This window comes from Mus musculus, chromosome 1 (genome assembly GCF_000001635.26).
Source record: "Mus musculus strain C57BL/6J chromosome 1, GRCm38.p6 C57BL/6J".
Classification (NCBI taxonomy): Eukaryota; Metazoa; Chordata; class Mammalia; order Rodentia; family Muridae; genus Mus; species Mus musculus.
Window position 1 is genome coordinate 150360798 of NC_000067.6, and position 17932 is coordinate 150378729.

At 38.4% G+C, this 17932-nt stretch overlaps 1 protein-coding gene across 3 annotated transcripts in view; it reads right to left on the bottom strand.

The window, feature by feature from the left end:
• Window positions 1–507: 507 nt before the first annotated feature.
• Window positions 508–17932, bottom strand: part of Odr4 (odr4 GPCR localization factor homolog) — a 31776-nt gene continuing 14351 nt past the window's right edge. For 2 of the 3 annotated variants that reach the window (NM_001077237.1, NM_145511.2), the window contains 5 exons: window positions 14699–14827; window positions 13998–14088; window positions 11232–11402; window positions 2694–2801; window positions 514–2091 (listed from right to left, as the gene is read on the bottom strand). In NM_001077237.1, the coding sequence (NP_001070705.1) occupies window positions 2024–2091; window positions 2694–2801; window positions 11232–11402; window positions 13998–14088; window positions 14699–14827 (567 nt within the window). In that variant the 3' untranslated portion in view covers window positions 514–2023. Of the gene's footprint in view, window positions 2092–2693; window positions 2802–11231; window positions 11403–13997; window positions 14089–14698; window positions 14828–17932 lie in introns of all 3 variants that reach the window. The other variant, NM_001357579.1, reaches the window with a different exon arrangement.

Here is a 17932-nt window from a genome sequence, read left to right on the forward strand (position 1 = left end):
TAAAAGGCTGAGGCCAGTGTTGACCCAAAAACAAAAACAAACAAAAAACCCAAAACCAAAACTTAATTTGTTCAGTATTCAACACTCCTGAATAGGTCTACTTAGCTTCTGCAGTTCAACTAAAATTTAACTTTGGAGAATTTAGTCTGTTTGATCCACTTTGTTCACTTTCAGGGCTTTGCTTGTCTTTGTTCTGTGGTGAGGAAGCAGCCCAGGGCCTTGTAGCTGTGAGGTGTGCAGCTATTACTCAACCTTCTTGTTGCCCTGTAATGCCCTCTTTATTTGTATTGTGTCACTACACTCCTTTTCTCGGGGATGTTTCATCACCTACATATTCTTTGATAAGGTGGCCTTGAAAGTAATTCATGTGGAATGACCACATTTAAGCCTTACCTTGGCTTGGCTCCTGAATCCCAGCAGAAGCCCCTTGAAGGACTTTGATTCAAACCAGTCTCCTCCTCTCTTAACCCAGATTTTCCCAGTTATATCCTATTTTAAAATTCCACATTAATGTTGCATTAACAATATTTATTCGGTGTTACATTTGTTTACAATTTCTATTACAATTTCTTTAAATACTTCATTATGATTTTTGTATACAAATAACACTTTAGATTTACAATATTGATCGTTTTGTCTGCTCATTAACACTTCACTTTCAAAGCTTGCTTCTTGAGGAATTCTTCTTATCAAGGACCATCCTTTTTCAGTTCTGTAATAACGGTTTGTTTCTGAGTTTCACTTTGCACTGATTTTCAGTTGCCCTCACAACTATGAAGAGATTTTACCACCTTCTTGGGTAAACTGTTGCTTCCGGTCTACTATGCATGTGACTGAGTTGCCTTAGCTGGGCATCTTTATCACCTCTTTGGCTTTTTAGGAACCTTGTTTCATACTTGATTCACTTGTGAATTATTTGTTTGTTTGTTTGTTTCTTCAATTATAAGCCTGTTTGGTAACGAGTGTGCAGAAACCTGTTGTCTAAGTGCTGCCTCTCTCCCATTCCCGCCTCCTGGTCCTCCTAGACCTTGTCCCTCCTCACTCCTCCCAGCCTTCCTGCTGCTCTACCTTCCATTCTCTGGTCTCTTCAGCCAAGTCCACTCCCACTAAACAGCCCACAGTTTCCTCTCCTCCTCATTCTGAGGAGCACTACTTGGCTTTCACCCACACTGTGGCTCTACCCACCTGTTACTCTCTACATTGTTGACGTGAACCTTGGGAAATGACTTCAATGTGTTTTTCCTATAGTTTATTTCTCCCAGTCTCACTGCATCTTGTACCTCATGATATAGAATCAGGAAGAAATATTGCTTGATCATAACTTATGGGAGTCTTGGGCCTAAGTTAGGAGTGTTTCTAGTTTATTTCTGCCAGGAGCTAGCTACACAGAACTACAAGGGGGAGCTGCTGAATATTAACTTCCCTAACTAGGATAGCATCTCAGATTTACATTTCTCTCTTTTCTGGATTGAGGCAAACAGCATTCTGCAGTGCTACTACTGGATCTGCCATCCAAGAAACCACAGTCCATGTGTATGCTTAAAATAATATTCATGGCCTCCAATTTAAACAGTGTCTATAAACTACGGCAACTGGGTGCATATTAGAAAAGTCCTTTAGGATGAAGATAATGCCTAGTGATACATCTGCTATAGTTACTACTGTCTGCTTAAACTTTCAATATTCTAATCAATGTGTGATCCGGTTCAATAGCACTAAACTTTTTTTTTTTTTTTTTTGAAAGCACTAAACTCTTAAATAGCTCACATTTTGACCCTTCTGAAAATACATAATAGTGATTTGTTACATGCAACTCCATTTAGATGCACAGTTTACTTTTGGAAACCTGGGCCAGATAATCAAAGCAGGGCTAAACAAGGCAGCTGGTGGTTTCATGTAAGTCAGAAACACATCTAACAGATGTTAACGTAGCAGAGCTGCTTGCTAGCTTCAGTGCAGGTGGACATTGATGTCGTTATTTTCTGTAGCTGTTGATCCGTGATTTCTGGATGATCAGGGAGCTCTAATCACTGAAGTAATGGAAGGAGATGCCCGCAGCAAGCACTGCAACAGCTAGTGCTGCGATCACACCTAAGAGGGAAGCAAGCAATACATAACAGTGGGATGAGCAAAAGAAAGAAGGCGCCACTGACCCTTAGGCTCTGAGACGAGCTAACATGGCCTAGACAACTACACACAGAGACGTACACATGTATGCACACACTACAAAATGGACAGATATGGATATGTACAGACTAAAATTCAGTGGTGGCTTAGAGAAAAATATGGTAGTGAGTTGAAAATTAAGTTACAAAGGATGGATAAAGTGTCTCTCTTACTCAAATGCACACTAAGAGAAAGTAGAAGAAATATTTTTAAAATCTTCTGTAAATATATGTGTGTATGTATGGACACATACATACATATAGGTACACAGACAGGGACATATATATAAACACATACACACATAACCCAACATGCCAGCTGTCTCATACGTAGATTACACAGAAAGATAGCTCCACTGTGTAGTGCTTCTCATTGTAATGCAAATTTATTTGTGTAGCGATCATCATCTTGGATCATTCTCAGTAAATACTGTCTTAATCTAACATTGTGGTTCATTGAAATTAATTTTAAGATAAAAAGAAAACTCAAAATCAGTTCAATTTCAAAGTCATAAAAAAAGCAAATACCTATGTTTTGCTGAATTTTCACTCCTATGGTTTTTTTTGGTTGTTCTGGTTGTTCTTCACTTGTGTTGGTCAGTGAAGCCTCACTATTCACAGAGGAAGTCATGCAAGCTGCAAGAAATCAGGACAAACTCTAAATTGAAAACTGCCATTGTAAAATAACATAATAAAGAATATACACAATAAAGTCGGGCATGGTGGTGTATGCCTTTAATCCCAGCACTCGGGAGGCAGAGGCAGGTGGATTTCTGAGTTCGAGGCCAGCCTGGTCTACAAAGTGAGTTCCAGGACAGCCAGGGCTACACAGAGAAACCCTGTCTCAAAAAAACAAAACAACAACAACAAAGAATATACACAATAAACAGCATTTTCCTTTCACTCACCTATTTTAAACGATCCCTTTATTTTTATTTTAAAATTTGTTTATTTTACATGCATGTGTGTGTATGTACATGTGTGTATGTATCTTTGTGTTTGTCTTCATGGATGTCTGTGCTGTGTGCCTGGTGCCTATAGAGATTAAAAGAGGGCATCAAATCCCCTTTAGCTGGACTTAAAGACAGTTGTGAACAGCCACAGGAGTGCTGGGAACTGAACCTGGGTCCTCGTCTAGAGTAGCCAAGTGCTCCTATCCACTTAGTCATCTTTCCTGATCATCTTTTATATAACATGAATTTGTTCATTACTTAATACAGGGGAACTAAATTCCATGGAATACATTTCAAAGTGACATAGTCCTCAGAACATGTGATGTACTTTTATTACTGCCCTAAGCAGAACTAAATGAACACAAGTATGCGAATGATATGTGTGGATGTGAAGGTTCCAAGGTAGGCAGTGGGGTCTGAGGACAATTTTTAGGAGTTTGTTCTCTCCCTTAACCAAGGGTACCTGAGATGGAACTCCAGTCGTTAGACTTTTACTGAGCTATCCCCCCAGCCAAAATGTAAGTTTTTACTTCATTATAATGACAATAATTTTTATATATCTGCCTTTGTGAATTTACTTAAATTAACAGAGTCCCAAAGACTCACTTGATATCCCAAAATTGCAGTAACTGTTACAGAATTCTATTGAACTATGCTTTAAAATAAGTATTTCAGTTTGATCTCTTATTAAAAACAACAAATAGTATAGCTGTGCACACGTGTGTGTGTGTGTGTGTGTGTAAGAGAGAGAGAGAGAGCACATTAGAATAGGAATTAGAAAGTGTTTGCTTAAATTTAATTACTGTTTCAATTTAAAATGCCACCATGTTTGCATCCCATTACACTAGTATAGGCACATAAGGATGACACATTAAACTATTGAGATAGGTATCTATGACTGAAGTCATCAGCATTGACACAAGTGCCATCTTACCAACCACCTAGGACTTGAATTCTTTAAATAGAGGAGTTCCCTATCCCTGTAGAACTATAGTCAACCATTTATTCATAAGTATACACCATTAACTGGGCATAGTGGTGTCACACACCTGCAATTTACATACTCAGGAGTCTGAGGCTTAAAGATAGCATATTTGAAGAAAACCTGGGCTACAGAAGCCAATCATGCTTTAAAAAGGGAGGGCCAGTGACTTGAGATATAACTGAGTGGGAGCGTGCCTTTCTGCCATGCACGAGGCCAACCTTCATTCTTAGCACCTCAATAATCAAACAGTATTATCTATGTTTCCTTTAAATTACTAATGCATGTGAGTATGCATGGAATCAGTAAAAAGGAGTTCAAGGCCTTCCTGGATCACATAACAAGACAAGTCTCAAAAGACTAAGGCATGGGTCGGGAGAGGTGGCGCACGCCTTTAATCCCAGCACTTGGGAGGCAGAGGCAGGCAGATTTCTGAGTTCGAGGCCAGCCTGGTCTACAAAGTGAGTTCCAGGACAGCCAGGGCTATACTAAGGCATGGGGATACAGCTCAGGAGTAGGAAGCTTGCCTACCATGCACAAAGCCATGGATTCAGCCACCTCGTGGACAATAATAAATGAGTAAATAATACCAACACAGAATTAACAAACATGAGTTTCAGCATGTTTTAAAGGTGTGTCTTCAATTTATTTTTATCTGATACTATAGCCAAAGTGCATCTGTATTACTAAGTTAATGTCTAGGAGGTGACTAACACACCCAGTTTTAATGCCATGCTTATCCTTCACTATTAGTGAGCCAGTTTGACAGACAAATTGTATTTTTATCCCTTAAGCCCTTTAAAAGCCCTTTACCTTTACATGGTAAAATATGTATATTCAAACATAGCAACTACTTGACATTATAACTACATTATAGAACAAAAATAATAGTAATAGTCAAGAAAATCATTTCACAGCCTTAGAAATAATACCACACATATTTAGAAAGTTTACTCGTCCTAAATGTGTAACATTTCCATTTCTGAATCTCAATGATTTTCAGGGGGTTATTGTATATAGAAACCCTGATATACTTATGTAAATCTGAGTACATTACTAAATTTTATGTTCATATTTTACCATTGATATTTTTGTTAATGTGTAGATGTTCTTTGAGAAGAAAGTAATTATGTGATAAAGTACTGTACCAGCCTTCATTATCTATTTCTTTTTTGAAAATACTCTAAAGAAACCGGGGCTTAGAAAGGTTTTAGACAGGTTATATAGCTATTAGTGGCAATCCTAGACTCAAATCAAATCACAAGGCTTTCATTATGCATCTAAAATAAAAAAATAAAACTGCACACCTAATGTGATTGAGTAAATGAAATAAAAGAATGGACAAATGAATATAATACCAAACAAATAGGAAGTTTAGCTAAAAACCCTTAGTATATCCATCAAACATGTGGTTTTATTATTCTACCCCATAATAATAAAGAACACAGTCACTATTAAAACTATATATAATTATTAAATCATCCCATCCAATTCTATAAATTCTCTGTGAGGCAAAACTAACGTACTTCTAGACAGTTTTTCTTCTTGGCTACATCTGAGACCAGTTCCAGCTCCTAAAAATGCCTGGTCATTCTTTCTCAATTCTTCCTTCATTATCAGCTTAAAGTCAAGAAGTGTCCCTGAGTCCCATACAGAGATGGTGCCCCTGTTGCATATCTGACAATCTGTCCACTTTTCGATTACGGACCTCATTACCTTGTTCACAGCGATCTATTTCTCTGTACATTCTACTGTGTTGCAAGATTCTTGAGAAGTGCCACTATATGTACCTTTAGAGTCCTAATGTTTAATATTTTACAGACAATTAATATATAATAATAAATTTTATCAACTTGGTTATAATTCATTCAAGTTTCAAAAGCTGGATAGAGTCTTTTACTAATGTGAAAGGTAATATTGTCAGTGCATGACTCAATCCCAGAAGCAGAAAAATAAGCACAACCTACAAAGTTATGGTTTCTTACCAGTGTGATTTCAATAATAACATATTAAACATCTAGATATCCACACCTAACTGACAAACTACTTCTTTTGTCCCTTTGTTCCTGTACTACTAGTACCTTACTATATTCTCTGATATCAGTCTATCTTTAAAATCAGATTATAGGATATTATTGTATTTTTAACTCATTTGGTTTAGGCAACAGGAATCTTTTATTCCTCACAGTTCTGGAAATTAGAAGCTGAAGATCAAGGTATTAGGATTTGACTCCTTCCAAGTACACCCTCCTCGGCTTATAGGTATCTACTACTTCCATTTGTCTTCTCTGGCCTTTCCTTGGTGTGTAATCTTTCCTGTGTCCATTTATACGCGTAAAATTCCTCTTGTTATAAGGATGTTAGCACAGTTTGATTAGAGCCTATGCTAATGGTATCATTTAACAAAAACATCTCTTGAATATCTTCAAATAAAGTCATAAAGTACTTGAAGTTAAAGCATCGATATATTGGTGAGGATGAGTATATAATTCTACCCATTCTGGTGATTAATTCTTGGGATGGTCTAGTATATAGTATTTGGTAACAGTAATAAATAACTGTTGTCTTATGAATACATTATATGATGGTATGCTTTTGGTAATTATTTTATTTATTTTTCTGTTTTTATGACTAGATTATTTTCTTGGTTTTTTTTTTTTCATTTTTATTGGTTATTTTATTTATTTACATTTCAAATGTTATCCCCCTTCCCAGTTTCCCCTCCACAAGCCCCCTATCCCCTTCTCCCTCCCCCTGCCTCTATGAGGGTGCTCCCCACCCACCCACCTACTCCTGCCTCAGTGCCCTATCATTCCCCTATCCTGGGTCATCAAACCTCCACAGGACCAAGGGACTCCCCTCCCAGTGATGCCAGATAAGGCAATCCTCTGCTACATATCCAGCTGGAGCCATGGTTAACACCTGTGTACTCTTTGGTTGGTGGTTTTAGTCCCTGGGAGCTTTTGGGGTCTGGTGGTTGATATTTTTGTTCTTCCTATGAGATTGCAAACCCCTTCAGCTCCTACAGTCCTTGCCCTAACTTCTCCATTAGGGTCCCCGTGCTCAATACAATGTTTGGCTGTATTGGTCCGGCTCTGGCATAGCCTCTATACCAGGCTCCTGTCAGTAAGCACTCCTTGACATCAGCAATAGTGTCTGGGTTTAGTGTCAGCAGATGGGATGGATCCCTAGGTGGGGCACTAGAAAGTCCCAGATGCCAGGGAACCAAGAGGTTCCCAGGACCCAAAAGAGAGGACATTAGCCAAAATACCCAACAAAGGAGAGAACTAACCTGTAGAGACAATATCCAGTGGATAGGAATGGCCCCCAGTTGAGGCATGGGGCCACCCACCCCCCTCAGAAAATATTAATCCAGGATTCCTCCTGTCAAAAGGAAATACAGGGACAAAGAGTGGAGCAGAAACTGAAGGAAAGGCCATCGGTAATTATTTTAGAGTGTACTCCTACTTATAAAAACAGTTTAGGCCAGATGTGATGGGACACACCTAGGAGAGGCAGGGTGATCCTTGAAGCCAGACTTGTCTACATAGGAAGTCCATGGCCAACCAGGGCTATATAATGGAGAAACTGTCTACAACGTTTTTTATTTATTTTATTTTTTGCACTTCTTTTCTTATTAGATATTTTCTTCATTTACATTTCAAATGCTATCCCAAAAGTCCCCTATGCCCTCCCCCTGCCCTGCTCCCCTACCCACTCACTCCCACTTCTTGGCCCTGTCTTTCCCCTGTACTGGGCATATAAAGTTTGCTAGACCAAGGGGCCTCTCTTCCCAATGATGGCCAACTAGGCCATCTTCTGCTACATATGCAGCTAGAGACACAAGTTCTGGGGGGTACTGATTAGTTCATATTGTTCCACCTATAGGGTTGCAGACCCCTTCAGCTCCTTGGGTACTTTCTCTAGCTCCTACATTGGGGGCACTGTGTTCCATCCTATAGATGACTGTGAGCATCCACTTCTGTATTTGCCAGGCACTGGCAAAGCCTCACAGGAGACAGCTATATCAGGGTTCTTTCAGCAAAATCTTGTTGGCATATGCAATAGTGTCTGCGTTTGGTGGCTGATTATAGGATGGACCCCCAGATGGGGCAGTCTCTGGATGGTCCATCCTTTCGTCTTAGCTCCAAACTTTGTCTCTGCAACTCCTTCCATGGATATTTTATTCTCTATTCTAGGGAGGAATGAAGTATCCATGAGTCTTCCTTCTTGATTTTCTTGTGTTTTGGTACTTATATCTTGGGTATTCTAGGTTTCTGGGCTAATATCCACTTATCAGTGAGTGCATATCAAGTGACTTCTTTTGTGATTGGGTTACCTCACTCAGGATGATATCCTCCAGATACATCCATTTGCCTAAGAATTTCATAAATTCATTGTTTTAATTACTGAGTAGTACTCCATTGTGTAAATGTACCACATTTTCTGTATCCACTCCTCTGTTGAGGGACATCTGGGTTCTTTCCAGCTTCTCGCTATTATAAATAGTGCTGCTATGAACATAGTGGAACATGTGTCCTTCTTACCGGTTGGGACATCTTCTGGGTATATGCCCAGGAGAGGTATTGCTGGATCTACCGGTAGCACTATGTCCAGTTTTCTGAGGAGCCGCCAGACTGATTTCCAGAGTGGTTGTACAAGCTCTACAACTTTTTTTAAATCTTACTGTTTAACAGTAAGTCCTGAGCTGATGACAGCTCAGTTGCATTTGCATAAAATGAATGAGGCTCTTAGTTCATCTCCACAAAGTATGTCATGATCCATCAGTGTCAGTCGCATACATCTCATGTTTGCCTGTCTCTTTATCACACCAAGATTCTAATCATGTTTTATGACTGACCTATAATTAGTGTGCATTAAGTACAGTTTCCTTATGATGTTAACACAATGAAACTGATTGAAACATTTCACTGTTAAAAGTACATGAATGTAGAATTAACTTGGTGAATTATTTTAAGAATGGCAAATCAGAGTATACTTGAGAAAGTAGTTTTTCTTTTATTTCTTTAAATCACTAACCCATTAAAAGATACATTTCCTAGCAAATACACAAATATCTTCAAGAGGCTTGTAGGCCTTCTGAAGCCAGTTCAGACCCTAACAGTTTTGGTATCACAGATAAGGAATTTCTGAGCTAGAGAAAGGATCCAAGGAGCTGAAGGGGTTTGCAGCCCCATAGGAGGAACAACAATATGAACCAGCCAGTACCCCCAGAGCTCCCAGGGACTGAACCACCAACCAAAGAGTACACAAGGGGGGACCCATGGCTCTAGCTGCATATGTAGCAGAGGATGGCCTTGTGGGACATCAATGAGAGGAGAGGCCCTTGGCCTTGTGAAGACTCGATGCCCCAGTGTAGGGGAATGCCAAGAAAAGGAAGTGGGAGTGAGTGAGTTAGTGAGCAGGGGGAGAAGGGGTGGATAGAGGGGTTTTCAGAGGGGAAATGAGGAAAGGGGATAAAATTTGAAATGTAAATAAAGAAAATGTCTAATAAAAATGAAAAAAAAAGAAAGGAAAAAAAGAGCAGAAAGAACATAAAGTTTAAAAAAGAAGAGAAGAGAAGAGAAGAGAAGAGAAGAGAAGAGAAGAGAAGAGAAGAGAAGAGAAGAGAAGAGAAATTCCCAAGCCAAAGGCAGGCAAATGGAGGGAAGGAAAAAAAAAAACTGTTATTTGGAAACTTTAACAAAGAGAATAAAAGTACTAAAAAAAAGTTAAAAAAAAAAAAACAAAACAAAGAGAATAGAGTCTGTGGGACTATTTGGTTCTAAAATATTTAGAACAGGTAGCCTCAACTTTAAAGCATAAATGCAGTCAGGAAGCAGTGCAAGCATTTTATTGGTCCATACTCTTGAATGAGTATACGTTACAGGAAGGCTGTTACTCAGAATAAGGAAGAATACTGTATACTCATTGTGGGATACAGATTTTTATACTAAAAGAGAAAAAGATGCATTACAGGAACTCTAAGGATCACACCAACATTTCTAGAGCCATTTAGTACCCAGTGGTTCTCAACCTGTGGGCCATGAACCTTTTGGGGGGAATGTACATATGAAATCCTGCATATTACATATTTACCTACGACTAACAGTAATAACAATGAACACTGTATTATTCCCTGATGGGAATTGGGAATTAAACAGAAATGAGTAAGAAATCAGAAAAGGACCTTTTAAAATTGCTACATTCAAATTTAATAAACATTCATATTCAAAAGTAATCCAGGCTGGAGAGATGGCTCAGTGGTTAAGAGCACTGTCTGCTCTTCCGAAGGTCCTGAGTTCGAATCCCAGCAACTACATGGTGGCTCACAACCATCCATAACGAGATCTGGCGCCCTCTTCTGGAGTGTCTGAGGACAGCGACAGTATACTTACATATAATAAATAAATAAATTAAAAAAAAAAGTAATCCAAAAATTTTCTACCAAACCACAAATTTCTAAAATAAGCTGTTTTTACTCAGCACCTATTAATATTTGCAAATAATTAATCTTATAACACTAAGAAATATGTTTGCACATTCCTCTATATATGCATTTTTATATCTTGTACTTACTACAAATAAAAAAGCCAATCAAGTTAAACCCTCCGAAGGTTAAGGTCAGACGTGCAAACAAAGCTTGCAGCACCCATGCGCTACACATCCAAAGGTCAGTGCTCTCTCCAAACCACCTTCATCTGACTTCTGGAGCTGCCCACCTGACTTTCCCGTCCTCCTTATACAACGAGGACATAAATGAAATGACAAACTACACAGAGAGAATTTTATAAAACAATTTGAGAAAAACTTTTCTCCCATTGAAATAAATATTTGGAAGCTACATATTTCCACACATTTAAGGCTGAATTTGTCTCACGAAGATTCACTTGCTGGACTAAAAAAACATTTGATGTGTTTAAAGTTTGGGTAAAGTTTCCAAAGAAAACAATCACAGTTTTGTTTTTTGTGTTTGTTTGTTTATGTGTAGAGATCTGTCGTGTGTGTGTGTGTGTGTGTGTGTGTGTTTACACATACCTCAGTTAATATTTCAAAGTATTAAACAGAATTAGCTTTAAAAAACAGGAAGGCATGGTTAGTTTAGGTGTGGTTTAAGCAAATTTTAATTACCTGTGTTTACTTCCTCTGCAATTTCCAAGTCTTCTATTTGAATCTCATGATCTAACATCTCTGAAAAATGGTCTCTGATTTCTTCAGCTGATTCATCACCAAACTTATAGTCACATAACATTACAGTAGATCCAGGAAGGGGAACAAAAACTCTCTGAGGAAGTTCATAATCTGAAAAGAAATACCATAATATTCATTTCAAAAATATAAAAATGTTGAAAAGAAGTTTGAAATGACAATTATGTCTTACTAGAAAGTAAGACATTGATAAATTGCTTTTATTGAGTTCTTTCTTTTGTCATTTCCCCTGGCTTCTTCAAAGGGCTCTAAGCAATATGCCTATGAAATATACACCCTTCCTTGCCTTTAATGAGGAGATATTGTTAATCACACGTTCTTATAGGACCCACTATGTCCTGTGATGGAATGCTCAGTCAATTTTATAACTCCCCAATGAATAGCCACCTTTTTGTTTGTTTTAATTTTGTATTGTGGATTTTATTGCCAACTTTTCCTTCATTTATGCATGCTCCAAGTCCAAACGAGGGGCTTCCCTGTCTCTGCCTCCCTTACAGTAAGAAGAGAAATCTATGCCACCACATCTGGCTTTATACTGGGTATTTGTGCTTGGGTGCAAGCACTTTTATCCAGTGAGCCATCTCCCCAGCCACCATGTTTCACCTTTCTTTGGATACTTGCAAATTAGACTATATGTTTCCAAATTCCTAAGATACTTACTAACTAGATAAATATAACTGCTATTAATCTCAAGATGAAGCTCTGACAAACTAACACAAAAGTAGACTTCATTGTAAAAAATAACCATTTTGTCTGCATCAAATATGATTAAAAAGCTATCAATATAAATAAAGATCAAGAAGAAAATTGGAGTTATTCTGTTAGCAATCTACACTTCCTCCTCAAGAAACTCGGGCTCCTTGAAACAGTTACAAAGAGAAGATGCTGGCGCATTCCTTAAGTTCACGGGGAACACAGTGACATAAACTAGATGATTTTTCCACTTTCAGTGTATGATCTCATTTGTGTAGAACCCAAGAATAATTTTACTCTTTGACCAGACTGCCTCCTAGTGTTAGGATTATATAACTGCAATTTGTAGCACAGCATGCAAAACCAGGATGGTATTATTTTGAACCAAACATACTAATTAAATCTTAAATTAAACCAAACATACTAATTAAATCTTAAATTAAAATTTCAAAAATGGTTTTAATATACATGGATAACTGATGTACAAAATTGTAAGTGCACTTCAAATTTGGATTCTAGATTTTCCTGAAGAAAAAAACGTTATAAAACTGAATGCCAAAGAATTGGTTACAATACATTTAATGACTCATTAAATTAGAAAGGGGAAACTACTTAAAATCAGAAATTCACTCACTAGCATAATAGTAGGAAAGGAGACACAGGGTGTAGTTTCAAAACGCAATCTTAATATTACTTTTGAGTATAAAATTATGTTAATTTGATAGCCAGGAATAGAAGGTGCCACTAGATGGAAGAAAAGGCATCAGTCTCCCACTGCGGCGAACCCTGCTAGCCACAGTGACAACTGGCCTGCAAGTCATGTCTACTAGTAAACTAGGCACTAATGTCATGAGAGTAACCAATCAGTTTCTCACTGGACTAAGAGCTGGCTCCACAATTTGAAAGCCATATCTAGTATCATGTTAGGGCAAGAACATGTGGCTGGTAGGCCATAGGCCCTAACTCAGACACTATTATGCTGGTAAATGGGCATCACATTTAACTGACTGCTATACTCTTAGATTAGTGACTCTCTCAACCAAGGAAGTCTCTTTTACAGTAAGTAACAACTAATGCAGAGATCCACAACTGGTCATGGTGCAGAGAATGAGAGACTACAGAATGCTCAGCACTAAATGGGGCATCTACACCACAGCCCATCTTCTCAAGGTTCTGGGATTATTGCAAAAAAGGAGCAGAAAGACTATAGAGCCATAGGTGATGGATAACTATTACAAACAGTGTTTTCCAGACACAGCAGAGCAGTTTCACAGATGAACACAGAGCACCTGTGACAGCATGCATATGATCCGCACAAACTCAAGCCATACAATTAAGCATGCCACAGTGGAAGGCATCATGTCCAAAATTACGTGCTCAGTACAACTATGTCAGCTGTGTTTTAAAACAAACAAATTTTGGTGAGTAAGGAGGATATGGGAAAAGGTGATGGAAGGAGTGAATATAATCAAAATACATTGTAAGAAATTATCATGGGGCTGGGGAGATGGCTCAGTTAACTGCTGAGTTAAGAGCTGGCTGCTCTTCCACAAGTCCTGAGTTGAATTCCCAGAAACCACACAGTGGCTCACAACCATCTATAATGTCATCTAAACATTACCTAACAATTCTGCCCTCTTCTGGCCTGCAGATGTACATGAAGATAGAGCACTCATACATCGAATAAATAAATATTTTTAAAAGAATGTAAGAGAAAACTGAAAAAAAAATGATCAAATACCTAATTTTAAAATGAGAAAATTTGGGTTACAGAACATTGAAAGGAACTGACAAATGTTGACCGTCTGCTAACAGAAAATGTTCAAGGCACAGTGGTGGAGGAGGGAGCAACTGAAAGATTTATTCAGCAATATAAGTAAAAGACAACTTATTGTTATAGAACATGCTATAGAATATGACATGCTTGTTAAATCTTGACCCCTTACTGTATGAAACTGTTCAAACAAACACAAAAATACTTATTTATAGTCATACTTTTTTTTTCTGGAATTTCATTCAGAAGCAGGTCCTCAAAGAGTATTTCACAGCGATCAGCAACTGTGTTCAAAATATCTCTCTTCACTGCCTGGTGGGGGTGGAGGTGGGAGGTAAAGCAAAAACACAGGAAGAAAGAAAATGCTTTAAACTGCAATTATTTCATTGGAAGAAAGCCTATAATTTGATTTCCAGAGTAAGAATGTCCACTAAGCAAATGACACATCATTCTATTTATTATTATCTACTTAGCACACCCATTATTATTTTTAATACATTTGTAGCTTAAATTTATATAACCCACATTTAAATAGTAAATTAGAGCAAGATAAAGAATTAAATTTTTCATCTAAACAAATCTTCCCAATCAGGAAAGGTACTATGAGGTAAAAGCTGGTCATCTTTTACATTTCTCCACTCTGAAACATTACCTAACAATTCTTCTTGGGAATACTTCTGTTAAGAATCTGAGCTTCCCTCAAAAGGAGTATTTTAAAGGTACCGATACATTACAAGGGTGGAATACTTATTAAGCCTACATAGACAGTCTACACATAAAAATCTAAAAACAGAGAGAACCATTATTAATTAAGGTCAAAATTAATAATCATAAAATTAAAATAGAAAGAAAATAAACTTCTAGGATTTTTTTAATATTAGGTTGTTTCTGATTTTCTCAACTCTACGTCACTCTTTGGTACCTGCACAGCATCTTTAACCTTGGGTCTGTTGCTATGGATATAAGCTCTGCATTTCACATTTCCCCGAAGATTTACAGAACCACTGCAGATTTGGACTGTGGCTGTGGATCTGTGGTCCGAATTCAGGAGCTGAAAGGTAAAATCTGTTTTAGTGCTAACACTATTAATTATATGAAACATTTGACCATCATGTAACCATTTAATGCAAAAGGAAAGGGTTTTTTGCCTAAGTACTTGAAAATATTCTCTGTATATTATTAAAAGTTCTTTATATGTCTTTTTATAAGTTGCATATTATTTTCTGGGCAGTCTTAGAAAACTAACAATATCTCAATGTTTTCTCATTAACATGAATATTTAAAATACTAATACTTAGTATACCTCCTAAAAATCGACATTATTTGTCGATTCCTCAGGTAAGCATTATAAAGATAAGAAGATGCATAAAGAAGACATGCGGCAGTAGGAGACACAGGGTATGGAATACAGGAAAACTACAACATTATACAAATTAGGACACCATAAATATGGCAAAAATCTAACCGACGAATAAATACACCTTTCTGAGTTTTCAGTACATAACTTTTATATGCTAAAAGCAACCTATGCTTTCCTCAGGTAAGGACTTAACGCCAGCCAGAGCTGTCAGCAGAAGATGCTGTTAATGGTTTCAGAGGGATGGCATGGCTGTTTTCATTTCCAAGTCCTACCGTCTTCAGTCTAAACAGTACCCAGTACCTTCTGTTTTCCAGATGCTTCGGCCATTCAAATTATTACTTTATGCAAACAAATGCTTTGCCTGGAGCATATGCCTATGTAGATGCATGTGCAGGACTGAGGAGACCAGAAGAGGGTGTCATAGTTACAAGTGGATGACTGTTAGCTGCCATGTGAACGCCAGGAACTAAACCTGGGTCCTTAGCAAGAACACCAAGTGCCTTCACCGCAGCCCCATTTCAGACACTTAAAATCTGATTGTCTTAAGCGCAGAAACAAAGGCAGCATGGTAACAATGAAAGTACCTCTCAAGGCCTAGCATCACGAGGGAAAGGGGAAAAAAGATTAAAACAAAGCCAAGTGCCAGTCCCAGTCTCTGAGTTCAGATCAGCCCTGCTGCCTGGAAACCACTGCTTCCCGGAAGTCATCTCCCACCTCTGCTCTGTCTTTCCACATCCTCCTCTGCACAGATCGCAGCCTTGAGGAGAAGACTCTCCTTTAGGGCAGAGTGCTCCACAGACTCTCGTTCCCTTAGCATTGTACAACTGTAGCTAATTACCATCTACTGCCAGAATGGCTATTGCTATGCTGGTTTAGCAGAATAATGGTAGTCTCAGGTTCCTGACCTTACTAACGGTGTCAGGTATGGTTCTTTCTCTTTTCTTTTTTTTTTTTCAATTTTTTATTAGATATTTTCTTTATTTACATTTCAAATACTATCCCAAAAGTTCCCTATACCCTCCCCCCCGCCCTGCTCCCCAACCCACCCACTCCCTCTTCCTGGCCCTGGTATTCCCCTGTACTGGGCATATAATCTTTGCAAGACCAAGGGCCTCTCCTCCCATTGATGGACAACTAGGCCATCCTCTGCTACATATGCAGCTAGAGACACGAGCTCTGGGAGTATTGGTTACTTCATATTGTTGTTCCTCCTATAGGGTTGCAGACCCCTTCAGCTCCTTGGGTGCTTTCTCTAGCTCCTTCATTGGGGGCCCTGTGTTCCATCCAATAGATGACTGTGAGCATCCACTTCTGTATTTGCCAGGTATTGGCATAGCCTCACAAGAGACAACTATATCAGGATCCTTTCAGCAAAATCTTGCTGGCATATGCAATAGTGTCTGGGTTTGGTGGTTGTTTATGGGATGGATCCCTGGGTGGGGCAGTCTCTGGATGGACCTTCCTTCCATCTCAGCTCCGAACTTTGTCTCTGTAACTCCTCCCATGTGTATTTTGTTCCCCATTCTAAGAAGGAACAAGTATCTATCTCTTGAAGGAGGCCTTAAATCCAATTTAAAAAGGAAGTGGCTGAACAAGAGGGCATATCTTGCAGGCAAGTCAGTATTGTAGCTCCTGGGACTTATGGCAGGGTGAGACAGGATTATTTTTCTCCTCTGGTAGCACGTATAACACAGCCTAAGAGCACATTATGAACTCAAAGAGGCTGTGATAGCATGTGTAAGACCCAAACAAGCTCAAGGCAAACAAAACCCCAGCAGCAGAAGAGGAAGTGAACATAAAGTACTACTCCAAGCCAAAAAAACTATTCAGAATTGCTAGCTGCTGGGAGCGGAAAAAAAATCAGTTTTCTTCAATGGAATCACACTGGATATATCAAAACATACTCCAGGAAAGGCCCTGTGCTCAGTTGGCCAACACAAAGCACACTTAATCTAATTTACATGTGTATGGGTATTTTGTTCACTTGTCTTCCTGTGCCCCATATAAGAGCCTGGTAGTCAAGAGGGTGTTGGATCCCCCAAAACTGGTGTTAACAAACAGTCGCGACCCTCCATGTTGGTGCTGGGAATCAAACCTTGCTTGATATGTTTAATAGAAGTCAATGCTCCTAACTGATGAGACATCTCTCCAGTCTCAGACTGGATTTTGCTTGCTTGGTTATTTGGTTTTTTATTTTATATTTTAGGGGCTTTTTGTTCATTCCTTTCGTTTTGTTTTGTTTTGTTTTGTTTTGTTTTGTTTGAGACAGGGTTTCTCTGTGGAGCCCTGGCTATCTTAGAACTTGCTTTGCAGACAAGGTTGGCCTCAAACTCACATAGACCTGCCTGCCTCTGCCTCCTGTGTTCTATAACTAAAGGTGTGCACTACATGTCCAACTAGCTTATCCTTTTAAAAGAGAGAGAAATCAGGAATTTGCCCAGGAAGCAGATCTGGAACGACCTGAGGGCAGGGAATAAATAATGTTTAAAATATATTGTATAAAGTTCCCAAAGAATAAATAGCAAACTAACAAACAACAATAACACAGCAGCAACAACAAAAATGAGTCATAAGAATGTAATTTTTATCCCAAGTATACCTGGAATAAATAATTAACAATAAGGTCCATTCTTGGAAATTAAAAACAAATAAAACTTGTGAAAAATGCTATGTGCCTATAAACCTATGTTCTCAAGAAGACAAGAAAAAAAATAAAGAAGTAGAAAGAACTTTTAATATGGTCCTTAAAAGGCAGGAGTATTCAAGATATAATGTATGCAATTCATCACTATGCCC